Here is a 21,588-nt window from a genome sequence, read left to right as displayed (position 1 = left end):
CTAGGGCTGTAACTAACTACTACATTGACAGCTTTGGGGTTTGTTTGTTTTGTTTTTTGTAAAAGTCTCATGTGTTTAAAAGTAATCAGTGGGTAGGGGCCTGGCTCAAGAGCTTTGAACACAGGGGGTTGGAAATTCATTTCAGTGCTATGTGCCACTTTCACTTCTCTGTGCTATAAGGATAATACCCATCTCAAGGACATACTGGGTGATTCGCTTCACATTTGTAAAGCACTCTGCAATACATTAATCCTTTTCTGCACTCCCCTGGGAGAGAAACACATGGCTGGATAGTAGGTGTAGGGGAAATACAATTACAAATCCCGTTACATGAAAGTATGAATGGAAGTGTGTCTCGTATTGACTTCACAAGAGCTCACCTTGAGAGGCACAAGAGCCTTCTCCTTTGCATTTCCCATCATCAAGAGCAGCCTTCCTGTATTATTAGTATGACACCATCGCTTAGGAGGCCTCCACATCTATTGGGAGCTCTTTGGGCCAGGAACCTGTCATTTATAATATGGTTTGTACAGGGCCAAGCACAATGGGGTTCTATCTGGTTGAGGGCTTTAGGTGCTACTGAAATAAGTGTTTAACAGACACCCTAAGCCTGCACCCATTTACATGGGTGTCAGTCAAGCATAACACCTTTGAAGTAAATGGAATTAACAGTTTCACACTGGTGTAAATTAAGGAGAATCAGGCTGCATCTCATTTATAAATGACTTATACGTCAATGTCATCTGACTTATCCCACCTTAGATGTTGTAGGTAGAAATGTATTGGGGCTGCAGTTAATAAGCTGTTACACAAAACAGACTACGGTTTCAGAGGGTAGAAAAAAATCAAGTTAATTTATGTTTTGCAATGTTTGTAAGGTATCAAACCAAGATAGACGCATAATGAGATGATCAAATAAATAATAAAAACTTTAATTACACAAAGACATATTACAGTGCAACAGTGAAACCTGTTAAACATACACAATACATTCACCCAGCATCATATTTTAGAACAGGCACTGAGTCGTATCATTCTGTACTCCCACTGTGACAGATGTAGGCAGTCAGATTCCAACATCGTGGCTTCCAAACTCATTCGAAGATTGTATTGCGTTAGGACACCACTTTATTCCCGCACAACAGTTCCTCTAATACCATGGAAGCCCTACAGTGTTCCATTCCCAGATTTCTTCTTGCAGCCTGGCATGTAGGTATGGGAAAGTTCAGATCACACCACCATATATAACAACAATTAAGATTGGGCCTGAGAGTGGCAAAACTTCAGAATACTCCGTTATCTAGAGGGGTTTGCACTTGGGATAAAGACAAATGCATGGATTTCATCAGGAAACAATTATACCCACTCATCAGTTTACTGATAGGATGATCATCTACTGTACATAAAAACCAAGAGTACATCAGAAAGGCTGGGGGTGGGGATGTCAAGAATAAATTGATAATATGGTAACAGATGAGCAAAATTCAATGGAAATACTGTATTACCACAACTTGTCACAGCAGAGATTAACATAGTCACGCCACAGCTGATAAATGCCCTTGAGCAGAAAAAACAAACAATCTAAATGCATATAACCACAAAGGGTTTGAAATGCTTTATCTGCCAGAAAAGATACGTGTTTTAGCCACTACAGGCTGATTAGTATAATATACTATCATTCTGTTGCGACATCCCCAGTGGAAACCTCTGCCTGATTCAGATCTTAAGAACTGATTGGATATACTGAGGCTGGATGGTTTAATGAAAGTGATCAATTAAATCTGAACTATGTGAGGAAGAGGAATAATCCAAACTGGGCACAAAACAGATGGCTGGAGATGCCAGGTTACTGCAGAAAAACAGAAAGAAAACAGATTGCCTGCATTCTTCTGCAGGACAAAACTGCACCGCTTGTAAAAGTTAAATCCAGACTAGCTGAGCTGCACATCAGTATGAAGGGACACTTAACTTGCTATCTAGTCAATTTCAGAAGGGATTGCAGTTTCAAGTACTACACATGCCTCAGGCTATGGTTTCCCAGAATGTTTAACCTTGCACGATATTTAAATTTGACACTTTGCATATACTCATTTTCACTGTTCAAAAGACCATCACTTTCTCGGTTAGTGCTAATCTCTCCTGTTGCTCTGTGAAAGCAACGTTTTTTAAAAATAGAAATGTGTTGTGAAATCACAAAAATTGGGACAGGGACCCCACAGGCAAATGTAGAACCCGAGGGTTTGTCTACACTGGCACTTTGTCTGCAAAACTTCTGTCGTTCAGGTGTGTTAAAAAAACCCACCCTGCCGAACGACAGAAGTTTTACCGATGAAAAGCGCCGGTGTGAACACCACTTTGTCGGCAGGAGAGCTCTCCCCTGCCGCCAAACAGCAGCTACACGGCATGCCTTTCAGTGGCACAGCTCTCGGGCATAGCCATGTCACTAAAAGCCTTGTAGTGTAGCCATAGCCTACTTTCAATTCTTTTAAAACTGACGAGGTTTCAAATTGAAGGCATCTCTAAGGTTTCTTAAATTTGACAGTGCTCCTGAGATACATAAGCTCATTAAGATAGTGCACACACCTCCCCCCCCCCAAAAACCCTACCCTCTCACTTGTTAAAAATGGTCAGATACTCATGTTTTTTTTTAAAAAAAGAATCCTCATACAACCAGTGTCCCATTTCCTTCTACAGATCAAGGCATGGATACTATGCAAGCGAACATTCCAAATTGAACCGTCAGGTCTCAGAAGACAGGATTATAACCTTCCCTGCAGAAGCTGCTATTACGAAAACACAAATATCTTTCAACAAGAACAAAAAAAATAAAAAAAATCAGAGAGCTGTTTGCTGGCTATGCTGCTTTGAGTTGGTTTGTCATACTGGCTCAAGTGTGAAATGGGTCATTTGACGAACGCAGCTCTCTTCAATTGCAGAAGCACTCAGTGGCATTACCTGCCTCTGTGCACGGTTTGAAGACTCAACTGTTTTATTTTTTAAAAACTGTACTGTGATACATTTAGTCCTTTATGGCCAAATTCTGTCCTCAGATCCACAGACTTCAGTGACAGCCACCTGTATGGACTTCAGAGAGGAGATTCTGGCCATTTGGTCAGTGCTTTTCAACCCATTCAGGATCAGTGTCTGGCAGCTATAGCACAGTGTCTGCTCTGCATGAGGGGATGTATTCCAGGTCACTCAATTCAGTTAATAAAACAATGGTAGTTAAAAAAAAGCAACATGACTCCAGAGTATTTGAAATCGTTACCCACTAGAAATCATAAGTTACCTGCCTGAGTTAAGAAAACCTTCTGTTTTCAAATGAAAGAGGACTAATTTATCATGGGATACAATTTCAGTTTACTTACAGCGTTGAAGTCCACAGTAGGACTATAACCCTTTGCTATATTTGACACCTCACCTGCATATCACTGATGTTTCATATGTACATTATATATCACACACACACAAAGCAGTGTGTTCCTCCTACAGCATGCCCAGGGACAGGGAAACTCATTATCCCAGGTAATTTGAACAAAATTTTCTCCGTATTTACTGGTTTAAGACCCACATTTTCCCCCCTGCAAGTTCACGTGGTTCGATTCTTAATGTTGATATTCTCCTCTTGCCCCATCTTTCTTTTTAAGGGAATAGGGTTTAGTATCGTATTATGGACTATAGTGTATTGAAGAAGGGAGTTCTATACACCGAGCATTCATGTACATAGCTCAGAGGAGAGCAAAGTCAGGGTAAGATGCTGGATGTACCAGCTGGCCTTCTTGCCTCTGTCTAGTTCCTGATATGGTACCCATCACCATGGTGTGTTAGCACCTCATGGTTATCCTCGTAACATCCCATGTGAAGAGTACTATTTTCTCCGTGTAATAGAAGGGGAACTGGAGCACAGTGCCCAATGTCACACAGGCAGTCTGAACTTTGAGCCTTTATTCTGTGCCCCAGGGCTGACTGTGCTCACTCTATCTGCAGAGTAAACCAGGAGCTCCTTAAGTCTGTGCACATCTGGGGCTCAGGGGAAGCCCATGCTCTACTGAGGGCTAGAAGACAGATGGACAGCTGAACAAGAGATGGACAGCTGCAGTGCAACAGGGTTGGCACCAAAAAATCATCATTAAGGTAGTCAGATGGATGAAAACAGGCAGCCAAGTATCAGTCTGAGCTATATGAATCAGTTATTTGGAAGTAGTGGGTTATCTACTCGATCTTACTGAGCCCCCACAACCTCTATAACTAGCTAGGAAAAGCAAGACCTGGGAGCCAGATTCTGCTCTCCATCACAGGATGCAAGTCTGGAGTAATGTGACTAAGAATAGAATCGGACCCACTGAGTACAGGCTCATCCTGCACAACTTGATTCGGAGCCTTAGTTTGGTAAGAGACAAGCCATAGTTTGGAATAAGCTTTTCTCTACAGCAAAAGTTGGTGAAAACCCCCTTCCTCTCCCCCAGGCACAGGATTTTGATCTGTTCTGTAGTAATGATACTCAGTATCTGATACATGCACACCTATCAGGTATGGATGGAAAGGCAGAAGCGATTTTCCTTCTTGCATCCTATGTCAATTAAAGCAAATTCAGCTTCTACTCCTTAGTCACATCCAGTTCAATTTGCACCTAAAGACAAGGCAGTTGAGCATTTCCATCACTCTCTGGATTTGTTTGTGCCTATAGAAATTAAGGGTGGGGAGCAGCAGACATTTCCACTGGATGTAGAATGTTTACACTCACATTTGCCAAGGGCAAAGAGTTAACCAGTCAGTCCCTCAATAAATGTCTTCCCCTCCCTACCCAACCCTGAAATAAAAAAAAAACACAATTAAAAAAAAAAAAAAAAGATGATTAAAACCTGGATTAGGAGCCATAATTGCCATTAGCCTAAAGAAACAAACAGCTCAAATGTTATTTAACTCTCCTGAGCATCAGAACACCAGCTCTGACACTTGGAAGATGTGCAAGGAAGTGAAATAGTTTCCAAGAATATACAAAAATTATGTACAGATCTATTCAGAAAGTGGTAAGCAAGGTCTTAAAAACTGATCCAGGTATTTGTTACTCTCTTCCCTCATTTTTTAAAAATAAAAAAAGGATGTTTGAGAAAAGTTTTACTATATACATATATATTATATATTTTTCCACCTCCCACAATACCCCTGCAATTAGCAGACTTTCCACCAGGAGGCCCTGCTAGAGTTTGTACATTTCCCCCCATATGGAAATTTGGCAAAATTAAAAGATTACAATTCATTTCAAGAATAATTTTTTTTTTTTTTTTTTTGCTTAACCCGATAGTCTTTCATTTAAGAGAGATCAGGAAATTGTTGGGTTTCACTCACACACCTGGTTGTCCTTGAATGAACTGTCAGTCAAAAGCTTTGCCATACGTTTGTTTGTTTTTCCAACCGGATAGCAGTAGAATGTTGTGTTGCAACAGACCTGAGGAGGTGACTGCAGCTGCTCTCGATTCTGTCCTCCGCTGTGAAACGACACAATCCTGTAATTGCAGGAGACCAAGGAGTAGCCCAGCTCTCTCTCTTTCGCTGAGCTTTTAAGCACTGTCTCAATCCATAGGGTTTATAAGACGCTCTCTCACTCAGTGTTTGCTACCAATGTCTAGAGTCCACAAGCTCTGGGCGGAGGCTCAACTTCTTCAGCGTTTCGTACCCCACCACTATGACGATGGTGGAAGGGGTGGCGGATATGATGCGGGCGGAGAGGCCTTTAGTGAGGCCCCATGGGCCTTCCTCTGCCATTAGCTGCTTGAAAGTGAGAATGATGGAACTCTTGCCTTCCACCTGCAAAGCCAAGAGTGAAACCGTTAGGAGAGGCGATTGCTCAGAGAGGCAGCTCGGGCAGTGGCAGATAAAACAACTGCATCTGTGGTTGCATAAGGGGTTGTTCTGCAATAAGACTGGAAGATATTGCACTCCGTTGAGCTCCTTCAAGGGGCATACCATTGAATTGCCTTCTGGTTTTTAATGTGAAGGGGAACCATAGAAACTAGAGCACCAGATCAGACTCAAGGTCCCTCTAGTCTGGTGCCCTTGCTCGGACAGTGGCCAGAACCAGCTACTCCAAAGAAAGATGCAAGAAACCCCAAAGAAGACTGTAACTGGGACTTCGCAAACCTGCGGTCGGACCCTGCCTCAGTTTCCCCACTCCCGTGTAAGCTAGAGGCCAGCTCCTTGGCCAGCGTGTCAATGAAGCTCCCACCAGTGTCAGTATTTCGTTCCCTTTTCCAAATAATCCATTTATCCAAACACAGTTCATCACCACACAGGTAAACCAGGTATTGCCACATGAACCCTTCTAACACCTATGCCTCAGAGGGCTTCTTCTGCTACCTATACAGTGGGATCCTGAGTCATGTCTTGTACCTAGCTAGTTTGGCAAGCCGCCTTCCAGGTCCTTTCCCTAGCCCAGGGTTTCCTGCAGGAGCCTCTCTGCAGCTCTCCCAACTAACTGAGCTGCTTGAATTTTCATCTAGCCACTTGCGAGGCAGCTGATTCGTCACATGTGCAGCTAAACCCAATGCCCTTAAAGGACCAGCCCACCCTGTGACAACGCAATGATGCAACAACCTGCCCATAGTGGAATTTAAGCACTTGCATTATTTTATGTTTTCTCCATCACCCTATGTGTTTACATTAGAGACCCCACAAGCCTGGAGTTTGTCTCGGGACAGAATTTCACTTCCTGCTGGGTGCTGCCCACATCTCCAGAGCTGGCTGCCTTTCAGCAGTGCGACATGTATATCATTTGGGGATGAAAGTGTGCCATGTAGGTGTAAGTTCTAGGTTATTCTGGCTGGCTCCTGCTCACTACCTCACAGCCGCTCTTTACATGCCAATTTATTTGAGCATAAGCTTTCGTGAGCTACAGCTCACTTCATCGGATGCATACTGTGGAAAATACAGATGTTTGTTTTTATACACACAAACCATGAAAAAATGGGTGTTTACCACTACAAAAGGTTTTCTCTCCCCCCACCCCACTCTCCTGCTGGTAATAGCTTATGTAAAGTGATCACTCTCCTTACAATGTGTATGATAATCAAGGTGGGCCATTTCCAGGTTTTTGTGCTGGAAATGGCCCACCTTGATTATCATACACATTGTAAGGAGAGTGATCACTTTACATAAGCTATTACCAGCAGGAGAGTGGGGTGGGGGGAGAGAAAACCTTCTGTAGTGATAAACACCCATTTTTTCATGATTTGTGTGTATAAAAACAAACATCTTCTGTATTTTCCACAGTATGCATCCGATGAAGTGAGCTGTAGCTCACGAAAGCTTATGCTCAAATAAATTGGTTAGTCTCTAAGGTGCCACAAGTACTTTTCTTTTTGCGAATACAGACTAACACGGCTGTTACTCTGAAACCTGTCTTTACATGGCGACGCTGTTACAGTCTGGAGCGCGGAGATGGAAGATCAGGAGAAGTGCAAAGGAAAAATAATATGAGCTTTGACCAACAAGAACAGAGTTTCATAGGAGCAGCAAGGGATTGAAATCAGGGGGGTATTTTTGTGCTCATCAGGTCAGGAAATAAACCAAATAAAATACACTGGAGAAGCAGGCTGGTACAACTGAATTTAAACTGTACCAGGGTACTAGAATGAATTCCGTGACCATTGTAGATAGGGATCTTTCCCGTGAGAACAGTGCTACAGATTCCCCTAGAAGTCCGTCCATAGCAAGATTACATGAAATTTACACAGGACCATTTCTCTGTTCATACCAATCCGGGAACCCTGTGACCAACAACAGTCTCACAACATGGCTTTAGCTAGCAAGGTTCTGACCCCACTCTGGACAAGCCTTTAATGACACTAGATCAGGAGAAAAACGAAGGGGTAATCTCCCCATTTTACAGCCACGGAGAGTTTTTAACAATCCATCGGAGCACCTAGAAATAAATGCTAGAAGCCACTGAGAAAAGAGACAAAGTGACTTGCTCACAGCTGCACAGATCAGTGGCAGAGCTGGGATAGTACTTGTGCTTTGTGACTCCCAGTCCTGCCCTCTAGCCTCTAGACCACGCTACCTTTAGGACGAGCTCTTACCTGCACGCGAGCCCTGATGACATCCATGGGGTTGGTCAGAGTGGAAGCCGTTGCAGCTGCTAGTGGCCCTGATATAGCTTGGAGGAGGAGGTGTGGACAGTCTTTAGGCGTCAGGCGAGAGAGCTGTTCTGGGAACGGGAGGGAGAGTAAAGTTACAGACACGTGTATATATGTATATACTCAGCTGTTCTGTGCCTCCTTCCAGCCAGAACTTCCAGCATTCACCCATACCAACTTCACGGAGTAGGATCCGTGTTTTACAGATGGGAAAACTTGTTACATACATATGCACTGCTCACATGCCTCATTATGTTTCTAGGACTAGCTTGTTTGCTCTAATATAAAGACACTGCATATTGTCTGCAAAGATTCGTATTAAACTGACTCCTCCATAGGCTATTTAAGTCTCCAGAAGGGTAGTACCTAGTGAATTGTAACACTGCTTCTTGCTACATCCCTCCAAGCAGAGAACAATGTGTTCTCTAAAGAGCTTACCACACTGTGGGGGCCATCGCTTTCTTCATTCTGCTTTTACATGTTAGTATATTAAGTAACATCATGTGTAGTTTTTAAACACTTACACACACACACACACACACACAGAGCAATTTAATGGCCGTTTCTTCAGGAAAGAGGTTGTTTATCATAGCAATATAGGGCTGGAAAAGACCTCTCAAGGTCATCAAGTCCAGTCCCCTGCTCTCAGACAGGCACTCTCTTGCCAGAGCTGAGGTCTATCAATGCTTCGCTCTCCACTGATTAAAGAATGTGATCAAATGGGATACAAGCCACCTGATCCAAGAGATGATGGCTGCTCAGTGCTCCAGGGGACAGTCATGCCTCCCCTGACCCGCTCTCTGCCTTTGTGCCTTGTGGGGAAAACGCCTTTCCAGCCCCTAGTCAGTTCAAGTGCATGAGTGCGAATCACTATGGCTGGGACTCTGATCTCATTTACAGAGATAACAGCCTTGCTCTGAGACATTTAGGAATATTTATGTAAAAACAATCCCCAAACAAGAAGAAGGGGTGGACTGACCCTAGGAAAGCTGCCCTCCTATGCTGCCTAGGGCCCTTAATTACCGTGGCCAGTCCTGGGCCTGGACATCTATCCCAGGATGATCCTTCTCTTCTCCCTTCTCTGTTGCGTTCCCTCTCCTCCGCTGCCACTGCCTCCTCCTGCCCCTCCGACTTCTCCTCCCCAGAAGGCCGTGTAGGGAGGGTCTGATAGGGCATTGTAGGGCTTGGGGCGTTGGATTCCCCGCCCAAGCCACCGGCTGCACGTTGCGCTCTAACCGCCCCATGCAGTCCCTGCTGGTGCGCGCTAGCTATCGAGTGCACATTAATATAGGCCAGCAGGGTCCATTCTGGGCAGTTAGACTGCAACGCATCCCGTGGGTTAGGTGGTGAATCCATCACCTCAAACAATTGCTGCAGCTTGCCTCCTTTCAGAGTCTCACTGTGCAGTGCACAGGTGCCGTGGGGCGGTGGAGAATAACGCCAGCGGCCGCGACACTATTTCCTGTGTTCGTCGGACCTCAGTAGCAGTGAGAGAGACGCACTTTTTTAACGTGTGTGCATGCTTACAAAATTAGCTTGCAAAATTAGTAGATTGAATCCTGAATTAGTAATTTCATAATTACATGTAATACTCCTGGGGGAATTCTGCACCACTGTGCAATGCAGAACTTAATGTTGTGCTCGCAGAATTTCCTTTCTCCCACAGAAATGGGCTGCAGTCCTGATAGCCAGCACTGGGCCCAGCAGACCCCAGCTCACAGAGAGAAGACACTGCTCGGGGGAGGGAGAGGGAGCTAGAAGGTTCCTAGCAGCTGCAGTTCCCAGCATGCCCTGAAGGAAGGAGTGGGCGGCGCGCAGGAAACTCCATGCAAGCCTGGGACCAAGCATCAGGCTTTCCTTCTCAGTCCCTGGACTCCGGGGGAAGAGAGGAGCAGGTGTCTAGGCTGGGGGGGCCATGGTTGAGCTCTGGAGGGGGGCGGTATCTGGGCAAGAGAGGGCCCTGTGGCTGGGCTCTGGGAGTGTAGGTATCTGTGCAATGGGGGGGGGAGGGTCCTGTAGCTGGGCTCAGGGGTCCCGTGGCTGAGCTGTGGAGGGGGAGTGATTGCAGGTATCTGGGCTAGGGGCATCCCATGGCTGGGTTATGTGGGGGAGGGGGTTCGGGTGTATTGGCATGGGGGGCCCCACAGCTAGGGAGAGGTTGTGGTTGTCTGGCCCCCTGGCTGGGCTGGGGGGGGGGGGGGAGTGAGGGGAGAGTAAGGGGACAGAGAAACAGGAACTGGGTTGTCATAGGGGTTTCTTTAACTCTATTCCTGAGGGAATTTTTGTATGTCTGTCTGCTCTGTTACAGACATACTTGCAGACCGGTATTTTGAAATAAATTACCAAAATAATGGAAACTGATGTGATTATGTAGTGTTATTTTGACAAATAAAATTTGCGGAATTTTGCAGAATTTTAAAATACTGTGTGCAGAATTTAATGTTTTGGGGCAGAATGCCCCAAGGAGTAATGTCGAAAAAAAAAGGGATTACTGAAAATCAGGCAGCATTCACATTTCAGCACTCAGACCCCAAAGTGCCCAGTAGCTGCCCATGCCAAGTCATTGCGGAAGCCTCCGTATTTCACCTACCTGCATAGAAGTGGTAGAAAGGCCACCATACGGCACTGTTGGGAATATAGGTGAGCAGAGAGGCCACGTAGCCCCTGTAGAAGCCTCTCAGTCCGTCGGCATTGAAGATCTGTACAAGGATGTCCTTGGTCTGGCCGAAGACCACATTACGTTTGCAGTCTTGGTACCGCACTTTGAACCTGCCCATGCTCTCACCCTCACGCTGCATCATGAGGTGTTGGGAAACGACATCTATGGGCACCGTGATGCTCTGTGCCACCAGAGAGGCTGAACCGCCGGCCACCAGCGACTTGACCACGTTGCTGTTGTTGTACTTGGATACGTACTTGCGGGTGAGCTCGTAGGTGGTCACGTAGCACTGGCCTGAAATTAGGGTGAAGGTGTTGACCAAGAAGCCCCGGTACAGCCCAGCTGCCCCTTCCGCCCGCAATATCTTCACAAAGGCATCAAAGGTCCCGTTGTAGAGGCTCTTGCCCTTCTGGACCTGCAGCCGTGTTCGGATGAGCGTGAAGGGGTAAACGCTCACCCGGATCATCATGGTCATGCAGACACCAAACACATAGAACTTCTTCTTGTCCAGATGCTCCCACTCGATGATTGGGATGTTGCGTTTGTCCTCCATAATTCCCTGGAACGCAGGGAAATTAAAATTAGTGATCATCAGATAGTCTAATCCTTTGGAAGGTGGAGGGGAGTAAGGGACTTTTTGGATTAATCCTCCTTTCTCCGTTGGGCTCAGCCCTGCAGTGACCTTCCAGCTAGCCAAGGGCTGGACTAAGTCCACTTAAGAACCAGCCATTATTATAAACAATGATGTTTGTGGGGCCTGAGTGAAACAAGTGGCCTAGCCTCTTGGGCACCCAGCACCCAAGCTCTGATTGCCTGGGGGGTAGTGATGGATAAATTTGAGGATCCCACAGTTGGCTAGCAGTCAATGAGAAGGAGAGATTTTGCCATTAACAGATGAACACACAACCAGAAAGTGGCTATAGGGACTTTGTACATGAGGACACACCTGGTTTATTCAAGCCTCTTGAGCATAGACATGTCTAGGCTGAGGTGGTCACTCAACAGGATTTGCCATGAGGCCCCACAGTGGTGTTGCTGAGTCTACCAGCAGTTATCCCTGAACCAAGTTAAGAGGTACCGAATTGATTTCCCCCATTTTCTGAGATTAATCACTCTAACACACTACCAGCAGAAAGTGGATCAGCTGCCCACATCATGCTAGGTCTCCAGTAGGGTGGATAAAAATGTATTTAAAACATTTTTTTTAATTTAAATTAAATACAGGTTTTTAAAAAATAAACCTATTTAAAATTAAATTTGAAATAATAACCTACAGTAAGACCTAAATTCATTGTAATCTATTAAAACAACACCTAAATATAAAAAATATTAAGTAGTACAGATTTGCTGACAAGTTTTAAAGAAAATCAAGCCACTGAACTGGTGCAAGTTCCATGGCTAAGCACCTGGAACCAGTGTATGAAGTGCCAAACCAGTTTTTGATATATTCAGAAGATACAGAGAAAATATTGTCTTCACTTCAGTTTACTCAACTAGTTCAGTTCAGGTTTCAGAGTAACAGCCGTGTTAGTCTGTATTCGTAAAAAGAAAAGGAGTACTTGTGGCACCTTAGAGACTAACCAGTTTATTTGAGCATGAGCTTTCGTGAGCTACAGCTCACTTCATCGGATGCATAGTCTCTAAGGTGCCACAAGTACTCCTTTTCTTTTTAGTTCAGTTCAGTGACTAGCTCAAAGTTAAGAAACCAACCAGGAGTCTCCTCTTCCAATCTATGAATAAAAACTAGGTGTGAGAGGCCAAAATCTACTAGTACTAAAACCTTGAAGGACAATGACCAGAAATTATCAGTTCAATCCATTAACTACAGCTAATACTTCCTTTGTTTAATAAATCAGGGCAAGTCTACACTACAAAATTAAGTTGACCTAAATTAGGGTCGTGTACAGCCACCGCAGAAATTACTGCAGTCTTTCATGTCCACACTACGCCCCCTCTGTTGGTGGTGCACATCCTCACCAGGAGCGCTTCTACTGATGTAACTGACAGCATGGGGCACTGACAGCTCGGAGACCAGCCACTGCACCTGCCAGCCCCACATGGGGCGGAGAGGCTCTAGCATGTCAGCCCTGCGCTTATATCACCTGTTGCTGTCTTTGACAGCTTGAGCTGGGCAAGCAACACAGTGTCTACACACACACTGCATCAACCTAACTACCTCGACCTAAGCATTACGCCTCTCACGGAGGTGGAGTTATTAGGTTGGTGTAGCGGGCGACTTACAACAGCAGGACCAACATTATAACGTCTATGATGCTACACAGAGTTAGATCAACGGACGCTGCCCTACGTTGACCAAACCCTGTAGCGTAAACAAGCCCTCAATTAATTTCAAAGGCAATACATTTTTTATAAACTTTTTTTCCTTATGTATCCAGTGCATTTAGGGTAGCTTGATTTCATAAAAAGTTTAAATGCTGAATTTCCAAAAAGAGCTTGACTCATATCGTAAGTAAAAAAATTAATCTAGCAAGAAATGCATCATTCACCATTTTCTAACGTAATAAAAATGTAAAAATTAAGAATTTCAACAAGGGTACGTTAAGCTATAGAACTGCTTAAATAATTGTGCATAGATATGATATATCCTTCTGATTAGCAAAAAGCAGCACCACATAAAGTGCAAAGGCCATGTTTAAATGCAAATCAGTATGTTTTAATGATTACCAACCAATGAGAATCAATCTTTATTTAGGAAAATATAAATGGAAAACATGACTTAAGTTAGGATCATAGAATCATAGAAGGTTAGGGTTGGAAGGGACCTCAGGAGGTCACCTAGTCCAACCCCCTGCTTGAAGCAGGACCAATCCCCAATTTTTGCCCCAGACCCCTAAATGGCCTAAAAGGATTGAACTCACAACCCTGGGTTTAGCAGGCCAATGCTCAAACCACTGAGCTATCCCTCCCCCAAGGTTTCCTAGTTGTTGATTTAAATTATGATTAAAATCCACCCTGCTCTCCAGAATAAGGGAGAACCTACTCATAGCGAGAACCCCTCACTTCATGCTATCTTGACTTTAGTTTCCTTTGGAGTGGCATGGCCATGATCCAACTGATAGGGCACCAGCTGGGAGGAAACCCAGATTCTATTCCAGCTCTGCTATGACATACTGAAATCTTAAGTATGTCACCACACTCCTCTGTGCCTCAGTTTCCCCCTCTGTAAAATAATGCTTACTGACCTTTGTGAGATGCTTTGAGATCTATGGATGAAGAATTAAATATTACCTCTTATTGAGCATGCAGAGCAGGAAAATTTTTTGGCAACCAGGGCAGCTTCTTCCCTGTCATTCTGAGTTCACTGGTGCTGCTGGCCTTCAGGATCCCACCCTTCAGGTCCTAGGCTGTCTACAAAGTAAAGGGTGATATGTTTTGAAATCTCTGAACAAGATCTTAGATTCATCGCATGAATCACAGCTGTGTTTTTCCATGCTCCTCTCATTTTTCCCTCCCCCTCACTGATTGGAAATGCAAGTCAAGGGGTAAAGTTAAGAATAAGGATTAAAGGAAGGAGGAAGTGAGAGCACAGATGTAAACAAGCACAGAATTATGCAGTGCCTCTAAGGTGAAGACAAAGAGCCTGAAAAGAAAGTTAGCAAAGATCATGGTTCAAGGAGCCCACCACAGCCAAGGAGATGCAGGTTGTACTTTGATGAACTTCGCTCATTTTAGCCATAATCACTTTCGTTACTAGATAATCTTCTCTGGTGCAATAATCCTGAAATACCCGTTATGCCTCCAGCTACGGCTGCACTCTCAGAGTCAGGGATCAGAGCCGAGTTTCAGTACAACACAATGACTCCTTGGGGCCATATGGACATTCATGCCACAGAACACCGTGATCTCCAGCAGCAGGACACAGTAAGAAGTTACTCACAATTCAGTTTTCCCTTCAACCCAGCCAACCCTATTTAACACAGGTCTCTCTCCTCACCTAACAACCCACCATCTGATCTCTGCTGAATTGCCCGCCATGCCATAAGCCAACGAGTGCCAACCTTTGTGGGGATGTGTTTCTCTGGGATAATATTCTGAGCTGTTCGTCCCAACTCCCATCGAACTGTTGTGCGCTCACCTGCCGCGAAGCTTGAGCTGATTGTTTGGAGCAGGCCTAGCTCCTTGGAGAGTCAGGGTACGCACAAAGGAACAGGAGGAAGGCAGCAGGGACGCCCCAGGACAAAGCCCAGTGGCACTTTGCTGAGCTAAGAGGGGAATGCTAGAGCACAAGTCTTGGTGGTTGGGAACCACTCCACTGTCAGCAGCCTCCCCAGACGATAAACTCTTTGCCCTCCCATACCTGAGGCAGTACTGGGCGTGAGCGCAAGCGGGGAATTTATTACAGGAAAGGATTCGAGCCTTTATGCACTTGGGATCATTCAAAAACACGGGCTATAGGCTTCCATTTCCTGTGGAGATGCTAGGAACAGGGATGATACAGTGCCCACCCCTCCACACCAGCGACACTGAACTGATCTGGGCGTTCCATAAACCAAAGGAAAACTCACGATCTGTATAAGAGATCAGAAGAGCGGCCAATTGGTCCCCCGCATTTCTCACTAGAAGGTCTGTTTACTATCTCAAGTAAAGCCATGGAAGGCAGCAAGTGGAGCTTCCTGCTGGTTCCCTTATTCAGTTTCCGACTATCAGCAGAAACAGACGGTATTTGATTCTCATGCAGTTCCTGTAAACTGAAAACAACCCCCTTCACATCAGTGCTGAAGAGGTGGAAAGGTACAATGCCCAGGCAGCAGCCCTCAGTGACAAGCGCTCCCGAAATGCGTATAAATGAGAGACTTGACACAGAGAGCCATGGCAACTCACCCCTCACGTGACACTACCTCTGCTATGTTTCACAGTAGCAGCCGTGTTAGTCTGTATTTGCAAAAAGAAAAGGAGTACTTGTGGCACCTTAGAGACTAGCCAATTTATTTGAGCATAAACTTTCATGAGCTACAGCTCACTTCATCGGATGCATTCGGTGGAAAATACTGAATGCATCCAATGAAGTGAGCTGTAGCTCACGAAAGCTTATGCTCAAATAAATTGGTTAGTCTCTAAGGTGCCACTAGTACTGCTTTTCTTTTTACCTCTGCTATGGTATCCCCCATGCCCTTCTATCTACAGGCTCTAAAGCATCATACTAAGGTTAGCCGTATAGCAGTGGCTTGCAAGAGAGCTCTCCGAAGTTGAGGATGCTCCTCTTTCACGCTGAAGAGGTGGCTGATGGTAGGCCTGACCCATGAAAAGTGTGTTTGGATACATTCATAAATTCTACAGGGGAAAAAACCCATGAGCGTAACCTGGATTTCTATAGCACCGGACCTATCATCTCAGGATCTCAGACAGAATTCTTCACACACCCAGGTATAGACAAGTAGCGTTAGCTCCATTATACAGACATGGAATCAAAAGTACACAGGTGAGGGGATTTGCTCCAAGGTCCCATACTTAATCAGTGGCAGAGCGAGGAACAAAGTCGCTGCTTCGTGAACAACTCCCCACATCTGCCTCTAATGCCTGTGCTCTAACCACTCAGGCTGGGCCAACAGAAGGCCAATTTTGCCAGTATTGACCAAGCATACAGTATAGTTTCCTCCTCTGGCAAAGTTTGCCCCAACCCACCATAGACTTCACAGATCTAAATCTGGGAACTCCCACCAGACAGTGTTTGTCACTAACATTACAAAAAAAAAAAGCCAAAATAAAGATATAATATCCAACTGGAACCAGATTATTGTTAAACCGAACATTTCCCATTCCAGATCAAAGACTTCTCCCTGGGTTCAGTGTAGAACAGTCATATCGGTCAGAGAACATCCTGGTTATGTAATACAAAGGTCAGAGCCATTCAGCTTTAGACACAACTTGTACAGCTTGCTTCAAAGGGCTTGTCTACACTTGAAAGTTATCTCAGATGAAGGCAGAATTTAAAGAGCAACAGCTCCCTGTGTGGACACACTTATTATAGAAGAGTGCCTTTTCTTAGTTTTGTTTAATCCACTTTGAAAGCAATAGCTTTCTGGTCAACTTCCCTGTGTAGACAACCCCTAATCATACAGATCAAGACAGCTGTGATAATGCCACTGACTGCAGGGACCCTATGTTTGCAACCTACTAGGAAACCAAAACGGTCAGATGGAATATTGGTGTAATTGACAGTGTTAAGTTATTGTGAAGGGCTTGATTCTCAGGTACACTAAGGCCTCTTTACACAGCTCTGGCAGTGAAAGGGAGCTGTAAGGTGTAAGTAATTCATGTCTACTTTAAAGCCATTTTGCAGTGATAAAAAGAAGCCTTAGTGTAAATAAGAATAAGGCCGCAAATTTCAGGTTCTATCAATAACGGTCAAATAACCAAGACTATGAGAGAAATTTGCATGATAAAACAATTTACATATTTTCTTATTCCCTTGGAAGGAAAGAGGATTTTAAGGTGATGAAATCCCTTCAAAGTCCTTTACATTTTAAAAAAAATGTTTGCTTACTATCAGCCAACAAAATGTTTAAAGAACTTCAGCAAACATTGTTATAGGCTTCATCACAACTTCTAATGATGCTCAGACCGGAGGGTGAGGTTGAAAATACCAGATGGTATTTACAAAACAACAATCCGAATGAAAAAAAAAAAAAAAAGTATCCTATTTTACCTGGTACAAAAATAAAACCATGACTCACTGCTACCGCCAACTGAAAGAGACAAATGGAATATAAGAAAGCTAAAGGCTTGTCTACACATACAAGTTGTACCACTGTAACTACACCAGTATAGCTAAAGCAGTAAAACCCACTGTAGTGTCTGGATATATGTCTATATAATCAATATAAAAGTGATTAAACTGGTACAGCTATTCCCATACAAGAAGGGGAATAGGCTAAATCACTATAAGGCACCTTTGTACCAGAATAACTTTGCCCACACTAGGCTTATACCAGTAGACCTATTTCAACATAAAAATCACACCCCTTAACCAACACAGTTACACTGGTGGAACTTTCACATATAGTCCAGGCCTTCAACCCAGTCTGCTCCGCTGCTCAATGACGGGTTTAGAAGTAACACAGCGAGGTCAAAAATCATATTGACTTTACCTGTGTTATTAGTATCACCATTGATTATTAAATCCATGGAACTAGGTGAGGTCTAGTTTACTTCTCAGAGCATGCTCATCGTGAACAATGACACACTGGTCACTTTCACTCTTGGATCTAGTTAGTTTCATTTGTTTGGCTCTCAAGCTGTTGCAAGAGCTGCAATGCTTGGCTTGTAATGCCTTCCCTCCACCCACAGGAGTTTTACAAGTCCAAAGAAACGTTTGCATTGGTTTTAGGTTCTATACTGTGTTGATTTTGTTACTGAGACCATCAGCTCCCTGGGGGAGAGACTGTACTTTCCTCTATGTCTTGTTAATAACCACCTTCATTTGAAATCTAAATCTGACAGACAATGTTGCTTTAATCCCATCGTTTGCAAGTGATGGAAGCAGGGCTACGGCAGTGGATTAATCTCTAAAGGAGATGAGTGGGGGAGAGGAGTGCCTGGCATCACTAGGAATGTAGCCTGTGTCAAAGGAGGCCAAGCAATGATTGGAACTAGAGCCCAACCTAGTCTCAAACACAAACTGATCAACACAATTTGTACCTCTTTAACACAGGCCGGCTGATCTGTGTTATAAACTTTTTGCTGTAACTGTATTTAAACAAAAAGAAAAGGAGTACTTGTGGCACCTTAGAGACTAACCAATTTATCTGAGCATAAGCTTTCGTGAGCTACAGCTCACTTCATCGGATGCATAAAGTGGCTTTTAGTCTGTATTCGCAAAAAGAACAGAAGGACTTGTGGCATCTTAGAGACTAACCAGTTTATTTGAGCATAAGCTTTCGTGAGCTACAGCTCACTTCATCGGATGCATAAAGCCACTTTATGCATCCGATGAAGTGAGCTGTAGCTCACGAAAGCTTATGCTCAAATAAACTGGTTAGTCTCTAAGGTGCCACAAGTACTCCTTTTCTTTTTGCGAATACAGACTAACACAGCTGCTACTCTGAAACCTGTATTTAAACGTGATTCTTTGACCAATGAAGACAGGGCCTTTGTTTGCTCCAAACCAGAATATCTCCCAGTCAGCATACTAATGCCTTGGCCTGAAGTCCTGGGAGTCATCCAGAAGTAGGCTGAGAAACTGCCACCCCAAGATCTATGTTGCCTCTGGACTCTCTCTAAACACAGGAGGTCAAACATTCCTGAAAGCCAGGCCACTGAGGGTCTCCTAGTTTTAATTCTTGTCTCTGTACTAGGCCAGAGGGAACTGGGCTGGTTAGGTGGCTCAGCATAACTAATTTTTAATAAATACTTCACACTTTTATACCATTTTTATCCTAGGATAAAAAAATACATCTTTTACAAACATAAGGCCTCACAGTGCCTCTATGCATCATGCTCATTTTACACAGAGTGAAACTGAGTCATGGAGAGGTTAAGGCCAATACTTTCAAACACATACACTGATTTCAGTTGCCTCAATTTTTGGGCACCCAAATGTGGACAATCCATGGCTGGTTTTCAGAAGAGGCAAGCACCCACAACTCAAATTGAGAGCTGATTGGGGTGACCTACTGGCTTTCTGGAAAGATCCAAAGCTGCTCTTCTGATCTACTGTACAGATGGTGAACTCTCCCTTGTTTTATGGAGTGTGCAGATCAGCTGAGGGTCACTGGTAAGGGCTACTCCTTGCAGTGGAGGGCAGGTGCTGCACAATTTTTATTGAACACAAGGCTATAGGTATTTAATTTGGGGCACCCAAAAAGGACACATGCAGAAGTCAGTAGACATTTGAAAGTTTTGGCAGAAGGGACTTGAGGGGAGAACAGGATCCTTCTAGTCCCAGCTTCTGAAACAGCACCCCTTTTTTACTCCACCATCATTTCACATCACTGCCTGGCCTGCAGCTTTAACCCCAGCTGCCCTTCCCTAGCACCCCAAGCTCACCCCAGACCCCCCGCCCCAGGCCTTGCCACCCCATCTGTCCCTCTCCCCATGACCTCCCCCAAGTTGTGTCCTGCCCCATCCTCCCTTCAAGGTGTCCCCGGCCTGTTCCCCTCCAGCATTCTCACTAGTTGCCCTCCCACAAGGCCCCACTCCATCCTTCCTTCAAAATGCCCCCGATATCTTCCCCAGACGCATCTCCTCAAATGCCCTTTTCCCTGGACCCTCCCCCAGCTCAACATCCCCCAACTGCCCCTGCCCAGCCTCTGTCCCCCCTTGTTCCCACCCAACTGTCCCCCCCAAGGAGGGGACTGTCCCAGAGCCTCCCACTGCCCGCCCCCCCAGCTCCTCAACTGTCTCATCCTGCCCCCAACTGCCTCTCCAGGTCCTCAATTATCCCAACTGTCCCTCCCCTGCCCCCCCAACTGCCCCTCCCCTGTCCCACCCTGCCCCCCCAAAGTGGGCCTGTCCCAGAGCCTCCCACTGCCCCCCCCAGCTCCTCAACTCTCTCATCTTGCCCCCAACTGCCTCTCCAGGCCCTCAATTATCCCAACTGTCCCTCCCCTGCCCCCCCAACTGCCCCTCCCCTGTCCCACCCTGCCCCCCCAAAGTGGGCCCGTCCCAGAGCCTCCCACTGCCCCCCCCAGCTCCTCAACTGCCTCTCCAGGCCCTCAATTATCCCAACTGTCCCTCCCCTGCCCCCCCAACTGCCCCTCCCCTGTCCCACCCTGCCCCCCCAAAGTGGGCCCTGTCCCAGAGACTCCCACTGCCCCCCCCAGCTCCTCAACTCTCTCACCCTGCCCCCAACTGCCCCTCCCTGCCCCCCAAGGTGGGCCCTGTCCCAAAACCCACATTGCCCCTGCCTGGCCCCTCATATGTCGCACCCTGGCCCCCCAACTGTCTCCCGAGCCCCCCAATTGCCTCCCCCTGGGGCCCCCAGCTGCCGCCCCCACCCCAGGTGAGCGCTGTCGCAGAGCCCCCTTGGGACCCCCCCAGCTAAGCCCCGCCCCCTGCGCGGCCGCCTCTCACTCACCTCGGGCGGGCGCCCCCAGGCCCCTGCTCCGCCCCCATGGCGCCCCCGAGACCTGGGCCAGCAGCAGCCGGCACCCGCCCCACCCCCCGGCCGGAAGTCAGCGGAGGGAGGCGCGGCTCGCGTAGCCGTCCCCTCGGCCAATGACCAGCCCGCCCTGCCCCGCCATCTTAGGTGCGGGCAGAAGCCTCGCCCGGCCCAGTTCCCTCCCGTGATTCTTGGCCTTAACAAAGATGGCGTCCGCCCTCCTCTGCCCCAGTCAAACATGGCCGCCCGCAAGGCTTAGTCGTGCAATGAGCATGCGCGCTCACAGCTTTCCCCCCCCTCCCGCCAGCTTGGGTTCTGAGGCTTGCAGCGTGCAGCAGGCACGTGGGCTGCAGAGCAGAGAGGGGGAGGGGGTGGTGCCCCTTTGAGTTGGTGGGTCCTGATCTGGGGGGCTTGGCCAGGTTGCGGGGGGCTCTTCGAAGATTAGAAAAGGGGGGTCAGCCAGGAATTTTTCAAGGTGTGGTTCCCCATGGAGTATGTAATTGGCATCGAAACAGGTTCTCTCGAGGTGTTTGGGGGTGGGGGGGGGTCACCCACCCATTCCCGGATGTTCTGGGAATGGCGTGGGTCGGCTCCTGCTGCCGTGACCCCACCCTCGCCAGCCTGACCTGGGGCACATGTCTGCAACGTCATGCTGACAAGGGATGCCTTTTTTAAGAGCATGCTGCGGGGGAGGGGGGCATTTTTAAGAGCTCACTTCCCCACCCCCGCGGGTG

At 46.2% G+C, this 21,588-nt stretch overlaps 1 protein-coding gene across 3 annotated transcripts; it reads right to left on the bottom strand.

The window, feature by feature from the left end:
• Positions 1-916: 916 nt before the first annotated feature.
• SLC25A44 (solute carrier family 25 member 44) lies at positions 917-20,969 on the bottom strand. 3 transcript variants are annotated; one of them, XM_043535396.1, is made up of 6 exons: positions 20,831-20,907; positions 15,321-15,503; positions 14,044-14,163; positions 10,726-11,353; positions 8,079-8,206; positions 917-5,808 (listed from the first exon to the last, which is right to left on the bottom strand). In XM_043535396.1, exons 4-6 carry the CDS (start codon positions 11,345-11,347, stop codon positions 5,617-5,619), a joined length of 942 nt encoding a protein of 313 aa, XP_043391331.1. In that variant the 5' UTR covers positions 11,348-11,353; positions 14,044-14,163; positions 15,321-15,503; positions 20,831-20,907; the 3' UTR covers positions 917-5,616. The 3 variants fall into 3 exon arrangements, 2 of the variants coding, with proteins under 2 accessions (XP_043391331.1, XP_037738581.1); XM_037882653.2 differs by lacking the exon at positions 15,321-15,503 and having other exon boundaries at positions 20,831-20,969; XR_005222960.2 differs by lacking the exon at positions 20,831-20,907 and having other exon boundaries at positions 5,675-5,808; positions 8,079-8,201; positions 15,321-15,639.
• Between the last annotated feature and the right edge of the window lie 619 nt (positions 20,970-21,588).

Source organism: Chelonia mydas, chromosome 24 (assembly GCF_015237465.2).
Source record: "Chelonia mydas isolate rCheMyd1 chromosome 24, rCheMyd1.pri.v2, whole genome shotgun sequence".
In the NCBI taxonomy this organism is placed as follows: domain Eukaryota; kingdom Metazoa; phylum Chordata; order Testudines; family Cheloniidae; genus Chelonia; species Chelonia mydas.
This window is presented reverse-complemented; position numbering and strand designations above follow the sequence as displayed.

Excerpts from the sequence above, each read along its gene's own strand:
- SLC25A44 (XM_037882653.2), bottom strand. The coding sequence starts at position 11,347 with ATGGAGGACAAACGCAACATCCCAATCATCGAGTGGGAGCATCTGGAC. Across the intron at positions 8,207-10,725 it reads TTTCTACCACTTCTATGCAG|AACAGCTCTCTCGCCTGACG; the intron begins GTAGGTGAAATA and ends TCCCGTTCCCAG. Across the intron at positions 5,809-8,078 it reads TCATCAGGGCTCGCGTGCAG|GTGGAAGGCAAGAGTTCCAT; the intron begins GTAAGAGCTCGT and ends TTGGCTTTGCAG.